Source organism: Phacochoerus africanus, chromosome 5, assembly GCF_016906955.1.
Source record: "Phacochoerus africanus isolate WHEZ1 chromosome 5, ROS_Pafr_v1, whole genome shotgun sequence".
NCBI lineage: Eukaryota > Metazoa > Chordata > Mammalia > Artiodactyla > Suidae > Phacochoerus > Phacochoerus africanus.
Genome location: NC_062548.1, coordinates 108,148,113 through 108,169,331, shown reverse-complemented (window position 1 = coordinate 108,169,331; position 21,219 = coordinate 108,148,113). Strand labels below are relative to the sequence as shown.

Below are 21,219 nucleotides of genomic sequence, written 5' to 3'. Positions count from 1 at the left end.
ATCTTGCTGTCTGTGGGATGGTGTTGATACTGAAGTGGAGGTTCTCAAACCCTTGTTTTGACGATGGTTTTTCCCATCTCTAAATTTCCCATAAGCTCCACCTTTCAGGGACTGTCTGCCTTCCTACACTTGTTTCTGTTCGGAGGTGGGCCAGGCCCCCATCCCACATCTGCCTTTTTATGCCTCCCTTTGGGAGGTCAGTTATGAACTTGCAATAACTCATGATAGAGAGTTGCCTTGGCTGCTATATTACACAGCCAGCTTTGTTTTAAATTGCCTTGGGGTTTTTTTGTTTGTTTGTTTGTTTGTTTGTCTTTTTTTTTTTTTTAGGGCCATACCTGTGGCATGTGGAAGTTCCCAGGCTAGGGTTGAATCAAAACGGTAGCTGCCAGCCTACACCACAGCCACAGGAATGCAGAATCCAAGCCACATCTGCAACCTGCACCACAGCTCACGGCAATGCCAGTTCCTTAACCCACTGAGCAAGACCAGGGATCAAACCCACATCATGGATCCTAGTCAGGTTCCTTACTGCTGAGCCACAGCGAGAACTCCCAGCTTTGTTTTTGGGTTTGTTTGTTTGTTTGTTTGTTTTTTGACACCAAGGTAATTAGTGATTACATCATGAAAAGTTCATATTTCATTCCTCATATCGCTAGAGCATACCTCATTTTTCTTGAACTTTTTGAAGTCCAAAAATACAGATTTGAGTGTGCCTGATCACCCCGCCTACCATCCTCACCTGGGCTTTGCTGTTATGAATTTTGGGGCCACAGGAGCACACAGGTATAAGACCCCTGCTGATTGACCACGAGCCCTTTGTAGTTAAGTCCAAAGAAGCAATTTCCCTCAGTTGTCATTGAAACAAGTTAAAAACATGACTGCCTTTTTGCAAATTGAGCCTCTCAGGAAAATGCTGCTCTGCCTGTCTTTGTGTGAGCTTTGCTTCCTGGTTTTGTGAAAAGAACACGTGTGGATACTACCTGCTTTGTGCCTCCATATCCTTAGCACATAGGAAGAAATATGTACTGGAGACCATTGCATTTTGTGTCAATGATTTTTTTTTTTTTTACGCATTAAATCTATTAGCCATCCATATTTTGCAAATTTCACTTATTTGTAAGGAGATCTAGTTTTTCTTTCTTCCCTCCTCCCACCTTTCTTTTTCCACCTACCTGCTGAGTTTTGGGTACTTGCACTAGGTGTTTAATGCCACAAAGATGAATACAGTGCAAGACCTGCCCTAAGAAAAAATTTTAGCCAACACACTAGTGAAATACCATTTTTGAGTTCCTGTGTGGCTCAGCAAGTTAAGGATCCAGAGCTGTCACCACAGATGTTTGGGTCACTGCTGTGACACAGGTTCAGTGTCTGGCCCAGGAACTTCCAGATGCCATGGGTGCAGCCAGAAAAAAAGAAAGAAATATCATCATTTCAAACCAAATTCCATATCTTTGAAAAGTAAATCCTATTAAGAGGAAGCTTTGGTTCTATGGGACAACCCAGGCTCTGTTCATGCTAGAGGTAAGAAGTAACTGCTCTGGAGTTCCCATTGTGGCGCAGTGGTTAACGAATCCGACTAGGAACCATGAGGTTGCAGGTTCGGTCCCTGCCCTTGCTCAGTGGGTTAAGGATCTGGCGTTGCCGTGAGCTGTGGTGTAGGTTGCAGACGCGGCTCGGATCCCGCGTTGCTGTGGCTGTGGCTCTGGCGTAGGCCGGTGGCTACAGCTCCAATTGGACCCCTAGCCAGGGAACCTCCATATGCCGCGGGAGCAGCCCAAAGAAATAGCAAAAAGACAAAAAAAAAAAAAAAGTAACTGTCCCATCTCCTGGGGCCATGCTCTGTGTCCAGTAGATGTGGGCCAAGTGGATGAGCCGAGAACCAGCAGAATCAGGGCTGCCGATGGACAGCCCTGGTCTGAGATCCTTTCTGAGGTCTCACCATCTGGCCATGTATCCATTTCATCTCACTGAGACTCTGAACCTAGGTTAGTCTTGTCATCAAACTCACTGCTACCATGTACCTCAAACCTACTTAAACACCAAGTGGAACTTGTCATTTTGTCTGTATCATACAAAAAGAAGTACATGGAAGGTATGTGACAAAGCCATAGAACATTCTTCTCTCAAACCCTCCCATCATAGTCCTGATTATTTGACACCTTTGGGTGATGAGTCAAATTAAACCAAACTGCTCCCCCAAAAAGGAGTTCCCACTGTGGCTCAGCGAGTTAACCCAAGTAATATCCATGTGGGTGGTGCAGATTTTATCCCTGGCCTCACTCAGTGGGTTAAGGGATCCAGCGTTGCTATGAGCTGCAGCATAGGTCACGGATGTGGCTCGGATCTGGCATTGCTGTGGCTTTGGCATAGGCTGGTGGCTATGGCTCCAATTCGACCCCTAGCCCAGGAATTCCCATATGCTGCAGGTGCACCCCTAAGGAAGGAAAAAAAAAAGAAAATTAAACCAAACCGCCAAATCCTTGCTTTTCAGAATCTTGTTATGTACTTACCCAGCTCTACTCCCAGGTCTTTGGAGTCAGACTGACTTGTATCCAGTTGATCAGGGCTCCTATGTCCTCATCTGTAAAGGACAGATAATAATACCAAACTAATGGGTTATTTTGGTTATTAATTATTCATTCAGTTAGTGAATGCAAAGCTAGCTTTACTAGGCAACATATGGTAATCGTTTACTCAACACCATAGCTGTTTTGTAACACGCATTTCTGAGTCAGCCCCCAGCTAGCTGGCATGGAAAGCCCCCAGCTTCCCCTTCTTTGTTCCTACACCCACCTGCCTCCGGTGCTTCCTGTCCTCTGAGGACACGCACACAAACAACTTTCCTTTTGCTTTTTCACTTTAACCCTCAAATATGTTTACTCTCTTTCACCTGGTTTTAGAAAAAAGAAAGTTCCTTATAGTAAAGGATGGCCTAAGTATGCTTTTTTTTCCCATTGTAGCTGCATGATGAGTATTGACTTTGTTGAAATCTCTCCTTGATGTTATTTTTCTGCCTCCCACCAAAGCCTGTTTCACACGCAGTGGTCCTAACCATTTATACCCAAGTTTTCTCTTAGGGGTTAGACTTGGTATATATAGACCACTGACATCAAAATTTCTTTCTTAAAATAAGACCAATGCCAAATAAATATTTTTCCCCTGAGGCTGATTTGTTGTTTGCCCATTTATTCATTCTTTCATTCATCTAGCATTCATTGATTGCCTACCATATGCCAAGCCTAGGGATACCAAAACATAAAATGGGCCTTATCCCTTACAATATTGGTAGTATGTTGGTAATATTTGTCATATGCTAATATGTTGTAATGCTCTTGCAATATAATCAAACATATTAACAGACAGTCACTTGGAGATGGAAATCAAAAGCCAGTAGAGACATGTCCTTCAAAAGAACATGGAAGTTATATGACAAAGATTATTTTACTTTTTTATTTTTATTTTTTTGCTTTTTAAGGCCAAAGCTGCGGCATATGGAGGTTCCCAGGCTAGGGGTTGAATCAGAGCTACAGCTTGTGGCCTATGCCACAGCTACAGCAACGCCAGATCCGAGCCATGTCTGCAACCTACACCACAGCTCACGGCAATGCCAGATCCTTAACCCACTGAGCGAGGCCAGGTATTGAACCCACAACCTCATGGTTCCTAGTCGGATTCGTTAACCGCTGTGCCACAACAGGAACTCCAAAAAGATTCTTTTATTTGAACATATTGTAGCTTTGCTATTTTAACCTGTAACATATACCATTATTATAACACTGCTAAGCAAAGTGATGCATCAAGGGCACACAGAGAATTTACATTGTCCCTGACTCTTTTTTTTTCAAAGACGTATTTAGAATAAAGAAAGGAAACATGTTTGGAAATGTTTAAGAAAGTACAACAATAGTTAAAACTAAAATCATTTAGATAAGCTACTAATAATCTAGCACTTTATTGGTACAGGCTGTTAGTAGCGTTTTTAACAAAAAAAAAATGTTTGCTATCTAGGAGTTCCCATTATGGCTCAGAGGGTTAAGGACCTGATGTTGTCTCTCTGAGAATTCAGGTTTGATCCCTGGCCTCACTCAGTGGGTTAAGGATCTGGCATTGCTGCATCCTGCAGTGTGGGCCACAGATGCGGCTCGGATCTGGTGTTGCTATAGCTGTGGCATAGGCCAGCAGGTGCATCTCCGATTCAGCCCTAGCCTGGGAACTTCTAAATGCCGCAGGTGCAGCCATAAAAAGGAAAAAAAAAAAATGCTGTCAAACATACATAGTACTTCTCAGCTTACTATAGTTACTAGTTGTAGTACAGGACTTCCATATGAATTAATTGGTGTCAGTCTTTTGACATCATATCTGCTCCATTTTTAAAGCAAGTGGATTTTTTTTTCAATATTACTTATTTTATTTTTTTTTTTTTGTCTTTTTTTGCTATTTCTTGGGCCGCTCCCACGGCATATGGAGGTTCCCAGGCTAGGGGTCGAATCGGAGCTGTAGCCACCAGCCTATGCCAGAGCCACAGCAACGCAGGATCCGAGCCGCGTTTGCAACCTACACCACAGCTCATGGCAACGCCGGATCGTTAACCCACTGAGCAAGGGCAGGGATCGAACCCGCAACCTCATGGTTCCTAGTCGAATTCGTTAACCACTGCGCCACGACAGGAACTCTGCAAGTGGATTTTAATCAGATTATTTGTAACTTTCACATTTAACATTCTGTAAGTCTTGGGATAAATAACTGATGCACACATAGAAAATTAATGGTAGCAAGGAGGAAAAAAGCATTCATAATTTTCATGAAATATAATACCAAGCATCTAAATAAGGTTGCAGCATCAAATACAAGGGGACAGGCTCTTGTTTTCATTTCATCGTTACTCTGTGTGAACACTTAACCAAGGTCAAGATCGGGACCACCATATCCAGGGTTGCCCTTCTTTATTTAATAGTCTCAAGAACTTTATCCATGGTATCCCTGACTGATTGCAGGTTGGTGAGAATTGCCAGAACCCAAGAATGTGAAGTACTGCAGCAGGGAAGCACAGCACAGGTCTAGGGACACTGTGTCACACTGTGTTCTTTCTGTGTGCGAGCTTCGTGGTATTTACTTAGAATAAAGTACAAATGATCCTGCAGACACTTGTGCCACATTTTGGCCCTGGGAGCAAACATCTTTTTTCTTCCCGACTAAACAGAGTTTACTACATAGCTGCTATCGACCAGCCATGCTGCACGGGCTCTGTGCTTTACCATTATTTGTCACTCTCTCTTCAATGGTAATTTCCCCCTCTGGATTAGAAAGCATTTTTAGATCACAGCAAAGTCATAATGTTGAAAAATTGTGAACATAAAGCTACCATTCTTTCTGTGCTTGCCTCAAGTGATGTACTAAAGCTTTTCAGACAAACTTAAAAACCCCCACCCAGCTATGAATAAGATGTTTCTAAGCTGTCTCTTCTGCTCTTTATGTAAATGTTTGCCCTGATAATGTACTTCCCTGAAGGAAGGTCCATAACTGATACATGGATCTAGAACTGCCTTAAGATCTTTAATGTTCTCTCTTTCTGAGCTTGGAAGATGGTATCTGGAAATGTTTAGCGAATGACAGTATTTCGAAACTTCTTTCAATACTAGCAAAGTAAGTTTTTTTATCCTATTATTTTTCAGTTAATATGGCAGTCTTCAAGAGAGTGGAGGAGTAAATACCTGGAATATGGATTGGTTCATTCATTCAGCAAATACTTATTGAGTAACTTACTCCATGCCAAACACCATAATAGCACCTGGACCAGATAAATAAAGAAAATAGATCCCTGCCCTAGAGCTCCCTTGCACTGGGGAGGAGAAACGAGATAGCAGGCCGGTGAGCAGCCAAAAGTCAGGCCAGCATCAGCAGAGCAACCTGCCCAGGGTATCACAGCCACTCTGAAATCTATGAATGACCCAAATTCTTGTTGAAACATAGCAGCCTTTGCTTGAAATTCCCTTCTATTGCTAAGTGGAGAGATAAAGACAAATTCATATCCGATTTTTTTTTTTAACTTAGTGATGCAACAGCTTTTGTTAAGGGGGGAAGCCCATTCTAGATTAAGGTCTGTGGAAAAACTTTTTTTTAACAGGACCAGAAAAATAAAGGCACAAAGGTGCTCAAACTCAATATTCCAAGGAATGTAATCCCCAGAGATTTTCTCAAGAGTGTTTTTAATTCCTCTCTTTCTCCACATGATCTGTTTGGTGTCCAGACTTAAAAATTCTTGTGATAGAAAAATGGACTCATAACTTAGATCTTGGTGTCAGAGAAAGAAATGTGACTGTGAAAGTATTCTCCCTCCATCATCCCCTTAATAATGGGAAAGGGATGAAAAATGATGACCTTTCAAGTCATGTAATTACAAATTTTTAAATGAGCCATTTAGAATTTCGCTCTTAAGGATGCAAATTAGTAATCAGCTGTTTCACAGTGTGATACAGACCCACGAGGTTACATTAAATATGTGTAATGAAAGGTTTATGATAATGACAAACTAGAAAATTATACCGTAAATCACATTTTCCTTTTTAAAAGATAGCAAATTAAATATGTGGATGTTGCCAGCCAAGACTCACAAAAGATGCTATCTTAAAATATTTATGTAAAACATGAACCCATTTCACCTATTAATTGTAGTAAAGGTTCAATTTTAGATTATAAGATTTGTGTGTGGAAGGGCCAAATGTGTTGTTTTTCCTAGTAACTTAGGCATCATTTATAATATTTATGCTTAAAGCATGTCCACTGAAATAGAAATTCACTTCTTATTCCAACAAAAATAGTCTGTTTCCCATTGTATCAGTCTAGGCAGAACAATAATCGAACATTGCCATACTTTTGCCATCTTCTTATCTGCTCCTTTAAATGTGATGATCTTTCAGATTCTGCATGTACTTCACACAAGTCTCACCTTGCTTTGGTTGTATCATCACGCATGCTTTTCTTATTTACCTTAACATTTTTATTCCCTGTATCACTCCATTAAGCCCTACATTGCACCTCTTTCAATTTCTCTAGAAGGTTTCTAATCTAATAGAAGTTTCTTGTGCCAGCCACCATTTCTTCTTTCCTTTTTTTTTTCTTCTAAAATCATGTTCTGACTAACAGAGGACAGGTAAACATCACTGTAGATTCTGCTAACAGGAGAGTTTGAACATTTCAAATAGTGAATAAACGTTAAGCAAGATATCTCTTGCACATACCTTTTTTAGTCAGTTAACTAAGTGTATCCAAATACCTGGATATTTGTCAGTGGTGAGGAAAAAAATACTTGGTTGAAACACTGGTTATTTCACTTTCTGTTGTGTTATTAGAGATGTACCTTTTAAAGAAAGGGTCAGCAATCCTTTTTGCAGCACATGGTACCCAGTAGTATATGATAATAGCTAAAACTTGTAAAACTAAAGGTGTGTGGAAGTTCCCGTCATGCTCAGTGGTAACGAACCTGACTAGTATCCATGAGGACACGAGTTCAATCCCTAGCCTCACTTAGTGGGTTAAAGATCCAGCGTTGCCATGAGCTGTGGTGTAAGTCGCAGACACGGCTTGGATCCCAGTTGCTGTGGCTGTGGTGTAGGCCGGCAGCTGCAGCTCTGATTCGACCCCTAGCCTGGGAAATTTCATAAGCCTTCGGGTACAGTCCTTAAAGGGGGGAGGGGGCTTTTCATGGGCATGCAATAGGAAAAAAATACATAATAAAATTTGGGGTGTACGTTTCCAGTTCTCACATGTGAGTAATCAATGCTGATCAGTGGTTTAAAGTGACTGATAAGAATGCATTTCATGAGCAAATGCACTGTTTCCTCTGCATCTCAAATAGCAGTTGCCATCCTGCTCTTCAGCCCCAGACGGGAGTACACATCAGAAACCTATTTTTCAGAGTTGGACTTTGTTTTACGTATTAGTACAAAACCCAAAGTTATGTTCTGATAACCATGAAAGAGCACAATCTAGAATTTTGAACCATAGCTAATGCTGTGGTAGAGCTGAGACATTGACATTGAAGAGTGGGAGGTTAGGGGAAGGCTGGAAGCGAGGATGTGTTTCATCTCTGAAGGAACCGTGCTGTCCTGTGTCTTCACAGGGGAGGAGCTTTGCACAGGCCTCAAGCGGGGCTGCACCCTGGACTGCCCCTTCGGCTTCCTGACCGACGCCCACAACTGTGAGATCTGTCAGTGCCGCCCACGCCCCAAGAAGTGCAGACCCATCATCTGTGACAAGTACTGTCCATTTGGATACCTGTACGTATTTCTTGAATTCACAAGATCTATTCGTAATTATCTGTGACTTGGCAAAACGTCTGTTACCCATTTTGGGTGGCTGTTCTGTGTGTTTGTGAATGAATCCATGACATACTGAGTCCAGAATACCTACGTTTTGTTTAGAGGAATCAGGAAGCAGGGAAGAGAGGTATCTCCAAAGATAAGAATCAGGTTTTACTCTTTCTTGAAGATGCACCAGAGGCTTGTGGTAACAGTGCCCTTTGTGCCTGTTAGGTAAGGCTTCCCTTTAGGTGGGGCCTCTGGACAACCTGCATGGGAGGAGGTGGGGGACCATCATGAGGTCCCCGTGTTGTGCTTCAACTCTGCACAACTGTCCCAGTGTCTATTTTGTGATAACTTATTTAATCCATACTTTTAAGTTCAGTCAGCAGCCACCAATTTGCAACCTGGAACGTCCTTACCTACCATGCCTCCCTGTCTTACCTTGATGCTTGTCTATAGTTTATACTGTTCTTTAACAGTAGATTTTATTAGTTTCCTTGGAGATAAGAACCGTGACTGTATTTTCAGATATTCTTTATTGAATCAAACCCGTGAAAATCTGAAATATTCTAAGAGGAAAATAGACATTTCACATGTGTTACTCTAGTGTCTGTATTAGCATCTACTTCTGTCTTCAAGTTGATACCTTAAAAATAACCTTTCAGAATCTTGCTTTATCATTCCTGCCTTGGGTCCTCTCCATTTTAGTCTCTCTGCCTTTCCAATGTGATATGTTTATATAATAGTGCTAGTTATTGTAAGGGACTTAAATCCATCCTCTCTGACCCATCTTCTTAAAGTCATTGTTTTTATTCTTTCTCTTGGAAATTCTAGTTTAGCAGGGAGCACAGGAGTCTTTTTTTTTTTTTTTTTTTGCTATTTCTTGGGCCACTCCCGCGGCATACAGAGGTTCCCAGGCTAGGGGCTGAATTGGAGCTGCAGCCACCGGCCTACGCCAGAGCCACAGCAACGCGGGATCTGAGCCGAGTCTGCAACCTACACCACAGCTCACGGCAACGCCAGATCGTTAACCCACTGAGCAAGGGCAGGGACCGAACCCGCAACCTCAATAGAAATAATGTTGGGAACATTATTTCTAAAAATTCTTCAGGTAAACATCATTGTTCCTAGGCCTAAAATATGAATATGATACTAGTAAATGTATAGTTATTTCTTAGCTTAGGTGCTAATGTAGAATAAAGTATTACTGTCATAATAGTACCTGCAACCATTTGCCACAGTGTTATGACACTTCAGAGCCAAGGCTGCATTTAAGTCCAACCTTTATCCTGAAGAGAAATCTCTTAGAGGATTGTAGACTCCACTTTGTATTCCTTTCAGAAAGCGCACGCAGGGAGGACCAAGTTGACCATCCTAGGCAAATGAATACTGCTTTGGCTAGAACATGTGTTTCAAGGACAGCCTCTGACGGACAAATCTTAGCCAGATACCACACAGGAGTGTCAGGATAACACTAGTATACACCCACTGAGTGGATCATTGCTGAATTTGCACATCAGATGCTTACAGAAGGGCAGGGGGAGTGGGTGGGTGAATACATGAATGAACAAGAGAATCTTTGAAAGCCTTGTTAGATCTTGAAAATGGCACAATATGTGACATGAGTACGAGCCATCCATTTAATTCATTGTTCTCATTATAGTGACATAAATGCATAGAACCTGGTGTTCAGTTCTCATCTCACTCAGTAGATTGTAGTTAGTCACGTGAGCAGATATGTCAAGCCACTTCACTTGAGCAAGCACATCATTCCCACGTCTAGAGCCTCGTAATTTGTCCAGCGTGAGAAAGAACAGGGTTTATTTTTTTGTGAACACCACTGTGTTGCCATTTAGGGCTACGTGGGATGAGACCTAAGTCCTCCTTCTCTGCAGCCCAGGAAGCCCACCCAGAGCAAAGCTTGTGGAGGAGCAGCTGAGCCTAAGAGAAGACCCAGAATTGCGGAAAGTGGACAGAAGGCAGAGGCGGGTGGGCGAGCTCCTTTTGTAATAGACGGTGTCATTCTTCTTTTCAAGAATATAAGGAGTTGTTGCTAAGAATTTTTTGGTCCACTTAAACTAGAGAGATGGTTTAAGAAACATATATTTATTTAATATCATCTTTCTGATCAACACTAAATTTAGGCACTCTGGCTTATTAAAGGGGAGAAGAAAGGCCATCCAGCCCTTTTCCTTTATCCTCCGGGCTTTGGTCATGGCCCATGGGTGAAGCATTTTTCAGTTGGTATTCTTTTCTGACTAAGGAAGTAATTACTGGATGTTGCCTGCAGGGCTTCTCAAATGTTTATTCTTCATCAGCATTTGTGTAGTATTCCCAGGTCTGTGGGTCCTTGAGTTCTCCTTCCGTCTGCCATAAGATTCCATGGGTATCTTAGTAGAAATTGTAATGTCTGAAAATTCTCAGGAGAACGTGGTCGTGTGAGGAAGCCCGTGGCCCTGAGAAATGAAGGACTTTTGCCACTAGGGCCGGCCTCCAACATTGACCAGCAATATATATCCTTCACCTTCCTATTCGCAGAGCTGCATGTTCATCTTTTTGTGCCATAGAACCATTTAGTTCTAGTTAAATCAGCAGCCACGTCCTTGGGATTCTGATAGTCACAGCCCAGAAGGACCTTCATGCTTGGACAATTCTAAACCTTGGCATGGGGTGGGTGGTGGTCATGGCCACAGGGAGCTAATTACACTTCACTCTGGGGGCCTTTGAGAGCAGAAAGTCAAGTCCTCTGCTTAATGACAGTATCACTTTGGTGACCCTTGTTCTGAGCACTGGGCATCATTTGAAACTCTTGGATTTTCTGACCTCTGACAAAATTTTAATTACCCAGGAAGAATAAGCACGGCTGTGACATCTGTCGCTGTAAGAAGTGCCCAGAGCTCCCATGCAGTAAGATCTGCCCCTTGGGTTTCCAGCAGGACAGTCATGGCTGTCTTATCTGCAAGTGCAGAGGTGAGTGCCAGCGCGTGACCCTTCCCCACTCAGAGCGACCAGAGGCGCAGAAACAACAGAAGGGCGTCCTGTCAATGAAACCATTTCAGTGATGGTTCTGTACGCTGACACCACTGTCACTCTCTGGGGGACCTTTCCTTTCCTTTCATCTCAATGGAATAAGAGCTCAGAAATAGAATTTAAAGTTAACCGGCAAAACCTTGACCAAATTAATCACTTCTTTGTTCTTCAGTTTTACTTGTCTCTGGAACGTTAGCCTTAAAGCTCCTTTATCTTGACCTCCTTAGAGTCTCCCTCTGTCTAACAGAGGATTGAGATGATTGATATAGCAAAGATCCTTTTCAAAGCCCTTGAGGGTGGGTGAAATTTCTTGATAACACGGTTTTCCATAAGAACTTAGACTTGTGCTGCATGGGCATGTCCAAGCTGATGGTTATGTATGGGCCTGAGTCTTGGACAGACCTTTTGCCTGGAACTCCTGCTCCGGGGGTGTTCCTGAAGCTGCGCGAGCACAGCCATGACCACATCTGCCCTTAGCCCAGCTCTAGCCCACTGCCCACCCTGTATGAGCCACAGTAAAAAGTCCTGTGTGTTTTCAGAGTTGATGAGTTACCATCTTAACAGTGCTGTTAAGGGGTCAGAGTAAACAGAGATCAAGTCACTGTTTCACTGGTTCTGTTGAACAAAACTCTGCTAGTTGCTAGGATTTCCCTGTTGGGTGACTTCTAGAGTGACTATTCTACATATATTAAACGTGTAATATTTACAATGAAATCACTCAGTGCTTATTTATTGTATATAATATGAGAACATAGAGTGAAAGGGGTAAAAGCTATATCTAATCCTACCACAAGGAGAGAAAAATATTTGCAGGGGTTTTTTTTTTCTATCTCTTTTTTTCTATGTTTGAAATTTGGGACATGTTAACTTAAATTCTCTTCATCATCCTCTCCCATGTCACAAACTGTGCTGTGTAGATGGGGGTTTTGGTGGCTGCATAGCATCACCTGTAAGGATACTAAAGGTTGTTTCTCCTGTGTAGTAGCTGCTTCTTTACCAGGCTGCCTTCTGTCTATCCAGAGGTCCCTGCTTCAGCTGGGCCACCCATCCTGTCAGGCACATGTCTGTCCATGGATGGCCATCATCATAAAAATGAGGAAAGCTGGCATGACGGGTGCCGGGAATGCTACTGTCACAATGGACGGGAAATGTGTGCTCTGATCACCTGCCCAGTGCCTGCCTGTGGCAACCCCACCATTCATCCGGGACAGTGCTGCCCATCATGTTCAGGTAACAGCTGGCTGCCATCTCGTGTGCCCCCTAAGCAAACGACTTCTGCCTTGGAGGGTCTCATCCATCTGTAACTCTGAGGGGATGCAGGGGACGAGCCCTGAAACACATCTCCGCTCTCTGGTTTTTGTCAGCAATAGCCACGGTGTCCATCATGCACCATAAATGATTAGCCAGAGACCAGAGAGTATTCTAAAGCTCCGAAACCACCTTCCTTAGTTTTGCATGGTTTACTCAATGATATCGGTCTTTGAACAACATTTGTGTAAAGGTTTATGGACCTACATACTTAAAATTCCTAGTCTCCATTTTACGGATAGTGTGTTAAGGCTGAAAGTCTTAGTTAATTGGAGGGGCTTGGTGCTACTTTTATTCCATGAAAACTTATTATTTATAAAGTAATATTCAAGAGGGAGAGAATTACCGAAGTCTGTGGCTATTGCTTTTTTTGTAAATTAATGGGTATGTGACAGTCTTGCCAGATGGAGAAATTTAAGAGTGACCACACATCCAAAACGTTTAAACTCCTGGTAATGGTAATCAAGATAAGTTGGTAGAAGAACAGAACAGATTTATAATTCATAGGGGTTCAAATTATGGTCGTCAGTAACAGTAATTATTAGCATAATACCTCATCTAGTGCCTTTTATCCAAAGAGCTCAGAGCATTTTTATGTTTATTATTTCTTCCACTGGGTAGAGGCCACTGAATTAGGGGAAAACACACTTAGGCAGTTTTTCATTTGGAAAACAGACGCAGAGAGATTGATGCTCTTACCCAAAGTAAAATAGTGCTTCAGCTGGAAGGCCAGGGAGGCGAGAAATTCCTGAAACTTGCATCAGGTTTATTTTGAAGTTGAAATCTACCATCCAAGTTTGGAGTAGTGATTGTATTTCCCATCAGTCCTGGTTCTGTGTCACCACCTGTGCTGGGGGTGTAGCCAGAAATCTGAGGCTTGGGCCTTTGCCATAAGTCAGTCCCGGCCTGGGCAGGAAGGTGTACCACATGCTGGCACCTCAGTCTGCACCTGCTTTGCCTCCAGAGTGGGGGTGAGCAGAGGGCCGCTTGAAGTCCTTTTCAGACCTAAGCTTCTGTGCACCTCAGTAACTGAAGTATCAGAGTAACAGGCAGCCCATGCCCCTGTGGAGGAGCAGATGACAGGGTTTGTTTTGTTTGTTCTCCCATAGTTAAGCCAGACGTGCTCTGCTCTGTACCAAAACCATTTCCTTTTTCAGGTTTTGCTCATTAAATATAAAAAAACACTAGTGTCCACTGAAACGGAAGATAAATGAACAATTTAATGAGACAGAAGAACTCTGTGTTGACCCTTTGGTGAAGGAAAAGTCATTTGTTCCAATGAAGACCTCATGCTTTAATTCTCAGCATCAGTGTATAGAGCGTGGCCTGCACCTGGGTCTTTGCTAAACCCTGTACTCAGGAAAGAACTCTGCGTCAGACTAGTGGAAGTGCAGAGGTATTACTAAGAACAGATGATTGGGAGTTCCCATCTTGGCACAGCAGAAATGAATCCAACTCCTATCCATGACGTTGTGGGTTCCATCCCTGGCCTCCCTCGGTGGGTTAAGAATCTGACGTTGCCATGAGCTGTGCTGTAGGTCACAGACCTGGCTCAGATCTGGCGTTGCTGTGGCTGTGGTGTAGGTGGCAGCTGCAGCTCTGATCAGACCCCCTAGCCTGGGAACTTCCATATACTGCAGGTGTGGCCCTGGAAAAAAAAAAAAAAAGAACATGATTGACTTCAGCACTGAAAGTCAGTGAAACCAAGTCTAGCTTGCTCTGTTACAGAGATACCGGAGGTTCTTACACAAACACACACAGGATTATTGATGTATTATGGATGTGTGTGAATATCTAGACAGACGCATATAAACACATGCATGTATTGATATATATGGATGTGTAGGTGTATTTTTTCCAAAAATCTTCAGTGAGTCACCACATATGGATCCTTCTGAACAGAGGGCCACCTCCCCTCCCCCAAGCACTCTTGCCTTCATGGACTCCTACTTTAAAGAATATTTTCTTCCACCTTCCATTCAAGGATCAGCTGTTTTTCTTTCTGGGATAAGTGAGCAGCTCCTGAAATCCTCTGATGGAAGATTCACCAAATGATACCGTTTCTCAGATTTTTTTCCCTTATCTTTCTCACCCTTTACCTTTCAGTTTTTCTATCGCCTCTATCTTTCTAGTCACTTTCATGTTTTGCCTTGAGGCACATAGTATACATAGCAAAGGAATTCACAGGGTAAGACACCTGCAAATACACATCGTTTTTCCTCTGACCACTTCCCTACATGTCAGAGTTTTAAAGAGTAGCAGCTGTCCGTCCTCTCCAGGACCTTTCAAAAGGGAGCCTTTCTCCAGCATTAGAGTGCCCATGCCCTTTGCAACATTTTTTTTCTTTTTCTGTAAATCATAAGAAATGCACTTTTGTCTCACCACAGCTCAGTTTGCACCCTAGTTATCGTCCTCTCTACTTTCCATAATCTGGAAAGTATGGCCCAGATTGCATATGAATTTAAGGGTTGGCTAAAGTCAGTTTTCTGTAATGTGTCCACTTGGTCAAAGTTCCAGTCTTTAATAGCTCCCTTGAGATAAAGCTATATTTAAAGTTAGCCTCTTTGCTAGAATGGGGCTGCCACTGTGCTATCTCATCATTGCTGTTGACCACCACTTTGAAACCCACATCCTCTGAGCTCTTAGGGGGTTTCAGCTCTGAGCATCTCTGCACAAACGGGGTAGCTCTTCTGGGAACCCACTTCCCACTGAGCTCCAAGCATGAACAAGCCATGGTGTCTCCCAGACAGCTTCTCTGCAGGGTTCCATGCTTGTCATATTTGGATGACACGAATGTAGTTGATACCGTCATACTTTTCATTTCCCCAGCACAACTTAAGGGCAACGCCCAGTACCTCTCCAGACATTCTCAACATTAAATTCCATCTCTGTCATTATCATCTCACCAAGAGCCCCGAATTGCCTCCCCTCTGGGAAAAGAGCTCAGAGTTGTCATCAGCCCCTGAGCACTTGCCTCTCTTGATCACATCGCCAAACAAATGTTTAGTCTCAGGTGAGGGTTCAGACTGTTGATTCTGAAGGAGCATTCCTGCTCAGTGTGCTAGCAGCTGGTCTGGATTGGGGTGTGTCCTGCTCAACAGCAGGACTTATTTCTAAGAAGTGCTCACAGTCCCAGAGATAATGAAGTGGATAGGGTCCAAACCAGTTGGAAGTTGTGTTTTATCTGAAGGTGTATGCATAGACCTGGGTTCAGATCTCTTGTCTGCCCTTAATACTCAGTTCCTGCATATGTAAAATAGGATAATAGTACCTATTCACAAGGTTGGTGTAAGGAATAAATGAAGTAATACATGTAAAACACTTAGTATGGAAATCGGACCATAGCGAGCATTCAGTCAATGAGAAATCTTTATATTCTAGACAATCCTACACGTTCCCAGACATCCCCTAAGAGGCCCCTGTTGTCTTCGATGGTAGGCATCCCTGTAATTTAATTCTCTCATTGGATTCTCTTATTACTATTGACAAACTCAAAGCGCATGAACCTCACTTCCCAGAGCTGGCTCTTCCACTCTTGCCTTATGTTTCTAGGCATGGAATGTGTTCTTCCCTATTCTCTTGGTAGGAACGGAGACAGCTGCCCTAGAGCCAGTTCATCTTCTCTGTCCCTTCAAGCCTACGGCACCAGGTTCTTCAGGAGAGGCTAAGACTGCAGATGCATAACTCTTGTGTTTGGATTTTGTGTCCTTCCCCAGATGACTTTGTGGTGCAGAAGCCAGAACTCAGCACCCCCTCCATTTGCCACGCCCCTGGGGGAGAGTACTTTGTAGAAGGAGAAACGTGGCACATCGACAGCTGTACTCAGTGTACCTGCCACAGTGGGCGGGTGCTGTGTGAAACAGAGGTGTGCCCACCACTGCTCTGCCAGAACCCCACGCGCACCCAGGACTCCTGCTGCCCACAGTGTCCAGGTAACCAGCGCTGCGCCTCGGGATGCGCTGGGCGGGGTGGGGCTGCAGCCCAGGCGCTGTCGTTCTGCCAAACGAGAAGCCTTGGCTGAACCCTGCATGGGAGTGCGCCAAACCCAGTCACCGGTAGCCCAGGCAGGAACCCCTGGCAACCTGCTTCTTAGATTAATTCCTTTTTGTGGAAGGCACTGTTTATGCAGTCAGTATGCCTTGCAGCTGAGGTGACTTTGAATCAAAAAGAAAAAAAGGAGATTGCTTCTTTCTACCCTTTTTTCCTTAACCCTACATCTCAGACTAAAGAGACAGTCCTGCTGCACCAGAGTACTCCCAATGTGAAAAATTCCCCTTGTCTTCATGAAACTTAAAGAACAGTTATTGATAAATAATGTAAATAAAATTCTTTGAAATCGGTAAGAGTGGTGAAGATACTTTGAGACTGTACAACAGAGGAATTGCTAAAATATACACACAGCCCACCTTCTCTAATCTGTGATGATTAAGAAGTGTTAAGTGACTAGCAGTGCATGTGTACAAAGAGTATTGTTATTTTCTTTTTTTAGTCCTCATAATCCGGCTCTAGGTAAATATATGGTCATGAAACAAATATAATGAAATTTTGTCAGACTTTCAAACATAAGGTGCTGATTTTGCAACTTTAAGAAGTAGCACTTCTAATTAATGCTAGAATATATGCCTTTTTTCCAAAAGATACTAATTTGTGTGTGTATGTGTGTGTGTATATGTATGTATGTATATATATATGTGTGTGTATATATATATATGAAATTACCAAGTTGACAGCCCTCTAGTTTTGTCTTGTGGTTGCTCAGTCTTTTTTCGACTTAATACTCATTTACCTTCGAAATATATATTCTTAGGAAATACTCATTTACCTTCGAAATATATGTTCTTAGGACATTTCTTCTTAGTAAAACATAAACCATTGTATTTTATTATTTTTAAAACTGGATTATCTAGTCAGCTGACCAGAATCTATTGTTCTGTCCTTATATAATATTATGCAGTATTCTGATATTGTTATGTCATTATACATAGTCAGTGTCCAAAATTCTTCTCGGGCTCACATTGACCCTATTTTTTAAGTGCATCAGATGAAATTGTAGGGATAGCCACATTATTTGCTGTTGTCATCATGCCCTGCTGCTCAGGTATCATCATCTTCATCCAGAATCTTTGATGTAATTTGCAGCCATGATAATCTGAAAAGCTTCATTAACGCACCATCTTTTCTAGTAGAAGAAATAGTTCAAACATATTATGTCGTTAGGATATAATCTAGTCTCTCCTGTATTTTTATCATCATTCTTTAACTTAGATGCAAACCCTGCTAATGTTTCTCTGTTAATATGTAACCAGGACTATTTCCATCCTCCTGGTGGAAACTACTTTGAGTAGTCATGTCATTGCTGTTCATGAATTTATGCTCATTTAGTATTCCTTTTACAAGCTCTTATGGAATGCCTTTACTGAGCCTTAGGGACCTGGGGTTAGTGAGAACAGACACAACTCCTGTCCCAGGGAGCAGTGGAGCAATAATCCAAAGAACTGAATAATCCAATACTCCTCCTTTAAGTAAATCGTAACAACCAGGTGAGAGGAGTACCTGGGAAGGAAAGAATCAAGAGCACATATAACCCAGGACGCTTTACCTAAAGTAACAAGTACCTCTGGTGCCACTTGTCCTCGAATCTGAGGACTAGTACAGGGACTGGTTTAGGGGAAGGGACTTCTCCACGATCAGTGCCCAAATTCATTGGCAGGACACCTGACTGGACCCAGAGGTTCAGCCCAGGCAAAGAACAAGATCTCCCTGAAAATGGGACTCCTGCATGTGCCAAAGAGTGGTTTCTTAGAGCTGGATTGCAAGGCAGGTTTGCACGAGCAGAGGCCCTGCTGATTCCAGCAGAGCAGGGCAGAGTTCTCCCCTCTCAAAATGGAACAAGCCCATTTGTGCCTGGCTTTGCCTTGTCCTTTATAAACTTATCCTGGGTGACTCTTCCGTTCTTTCTTTCTTTTTATTTATGTATTTTTTTTTTATCTTTACTTGGCAGCATATGGAGGTTCCCGGGCTAGGGGTCGAATCAGAGCTGTGGCCGCCGGCCTACGCCACAGCCACAGCAACGGGGGATCCAAGTCGCATCTGCAACCTATACCACAGCTCACAGCAACTCTGGATCCTTGACGCACTGAGTGAAGTCAGGGATCGAACCTTTGTCCTTATGGATACTAGTCGGGTTCATTAACCGCTGAGCCGTAACAGGAACTCTGACTCTTCCTTTCTTTATAGTTGCTTAAGAGAGACTTCAATTATAGCCTTCATCTTAAACGTTGGGACTCTGTTTTCTAGATCAGTATTCCAAAGGTTACACTTATATCTATGAATAAGCATGTATCTGAAATTCACTTATATTTTAAAATCAGTCACCTACCCCATCACTGATTGTTCTGAACTTTACATTTATGGCTGTGTTGCAGTGATAGAAAGATAAAAAGTCTTAAAATTCAGAACATTGATTTCTTCACATCACTGTATTTCAACAGCAGCATTGATAACATTGTGTCCTTCACATCTAGAAAAATCCCATCTCTAATCTTAGGATACTTGTATCCTAAAGTTGGCCTCAGATGATACAGATGTACAACTAGAAGGGTTGCATCCCTTGTGGTGATTGAAGCTCCTAGGATGCCTTGTCATTCCCTCTGTCCTTAACTTTCCCTCTCCCCTGGCCTTATTTACAGTGAGGTCTCAAAACAGAAATGGGCTCAAAAAGAAAGATTGACCACGTCACCCAGGGGAAAAGGGGAGAGAGAATAGAATAACACTTCCTTCCTTTTTCCACACTTGAAAAATTCTCTTTTGGGAGTTTGTGGAAGAGTTTACCTGCAGCAGAAATGAATCTGACTAGTATCCGTGGGGATTCGGGTTCGATCCCTGGCCTCGCTCATTGGGTCGGGGTTCCGGCATTGCCGTGAGCTGTGGTTACCGACATGGCTTAGATCCCGTGTTGCTGTGGCTGTGGTGTAGGCCGGCAGCTGTAGCTCTGATTCGACCCCTAGCCGGGGAACTTCATATGCTGAGGCCCTAAAAAGAAAAAAAAAAAAAAATTCCCTTTCATTCTTGATTTTTTTAAAGTTGGAAAGAAGCATAACACAGAAGAGAAAGAAGGAACCTGAATAGAAGTAAAAAGAAGAGTTCCCATTGTGGCTCCATGGGTTCAGAACCCAGCTAGTATCAATGAGGATTCGGGTTTGATCCCTGGCTTCATTCAGTGGGTTAAGGATCTTTTGTTGCCATGAGCTGTGGTGTAGGCCATCAGCTGCAGCTCTGATTCTACCCCTGTCCTGGGAACTTCTATATGCCACAGGTGTGGCCCTAAAATGAAAAAAAGGAGTAAAAGGAATGAGCACCAGTGACAGAACTGGTGAAAACAAAATAAATGAGTTAATAGCTGGAATCAAAATTAAAGAAGGGTCTCTGGGACAGGAAATAATGGAAAAAGAGACACAAGGAAAGAAGGCACTGTGGCAAGATTCCCAAGTGACGTCTTCAGTCAGGGTTCAGGTAGGAGGCTCCTGCCGCAGAGGCTGAAGACCTTCGGACACTGCATCTCAGCTGTACCTCTCACCCAGGCACATTCCTGGGTCCCCTGGGGTCTCTGCCACCCCTCATTCAGAGGCCTCCAGGCTCTAGGATGCTCATTTCAGCTGCTGTTTCATGGCTTCGTTGGTGCTGTCCCTGCTTCCTCTAAATTTTCAGGCACCAGATTGGGTGTTACTTGCAAGAGCTAAGCTATCATAACCCTCAGAAACCTTATGGCAATTTGCAGAGCCCGTGTAGACGAGAATCAGGTGCCCTGATTTCCAGCCAAATCAAAAGTTAACATCAGATAATTTAAAAATAAATTATCCCTAGACATGAATATCCCAGAAGAGGTCCCCGAGAAGAGAAGGTTTTTCCCATCTTACCACTTTTAACCCATGAGCACATGATCTAGGGAACTTTACCTAAAACTTGACCTGTAGCACACTTGGAGCTGGGCATTCACTTGCCGCTGCCTTCAGGAGATACGGTCAAGTGCCTCAGGCTCCGAGGGCCCAAAATAAAGCAATGGCCCTGCATCTCAAAGAGACTCCTCGTATCAGATCTGGTCGATCTTGTTAGCTGTAGGGTATAGTCATGAGGTAGATGGAGGGGAAATGTCACACTTAGAGCTGGGTCACTGTCGTAACCATGTGTTTATGAAAGAGCAGAACTCGTGATGTTGATTCTGAAGAACAGGAGATAATTCTTCTGACCCAGTATCCATTGAGAAGATGAGATCCGCTTACAGGTTTGCTGGGTGGGACCATCATGACTATTCAAGGTTAGAAGTGCTCTCTTATCGGGGCAGTTGTTTCTAAACTAGGAAGCTCACTAATTTGCACTTGCCTTTGTTATGTCCCAGTCAGCTCTCTGCTTGAGCTTAACAGTTTTCAACTCATTTCGGCAAATGCCAAGACCCAAAGAGAGATCTAGGTTTTTTTTCTGGTGACATCCTTTTCAGTTTCAAGTTGTAACTGGATCAGGAGACCCTCTAATCCTCAGAGGTACTGAAAACACGGAAGACCTGCCGATGATTTCTCTCTAG

At 43.0% G+C, this 21,219-nt stretch overlaps 1 protein-coding gene across 3 annotated transcripts in view; it reads left to right on the top strand.

Moving 5' to 3' along the window:
* Positions 1-21,219, top strand: part of CRIM1 (cysteine rich transmembrane BMP regulator 1) — a 202,513-nt gene that overhangs the window by 147,962 nt on the left and 33,332 nt on the right. For all 3 annotated transcript variants that reach the window (XM_047782289.1, XM_047782291.1, XM_047782290.1), the window contains 4 exons: positions 8,123-8,279; positions 11,152-11,273; positions 12,354-12,563; positions 16,358-16,573. In XM_047782289.1, the coding sequence (XP_047638245.1) occupies positions 8,123-8,279; positions 11,152-11,273; positions 12,354-12,563; positions 16,358-16,573 (705 nt within the window). The remainder of the gene's footprint in view (positions 1-8,122; positions 8,280-11,151; positions 11,274-12,353; positions 12,564-16,357; positions 16,574-21,219) is intronic.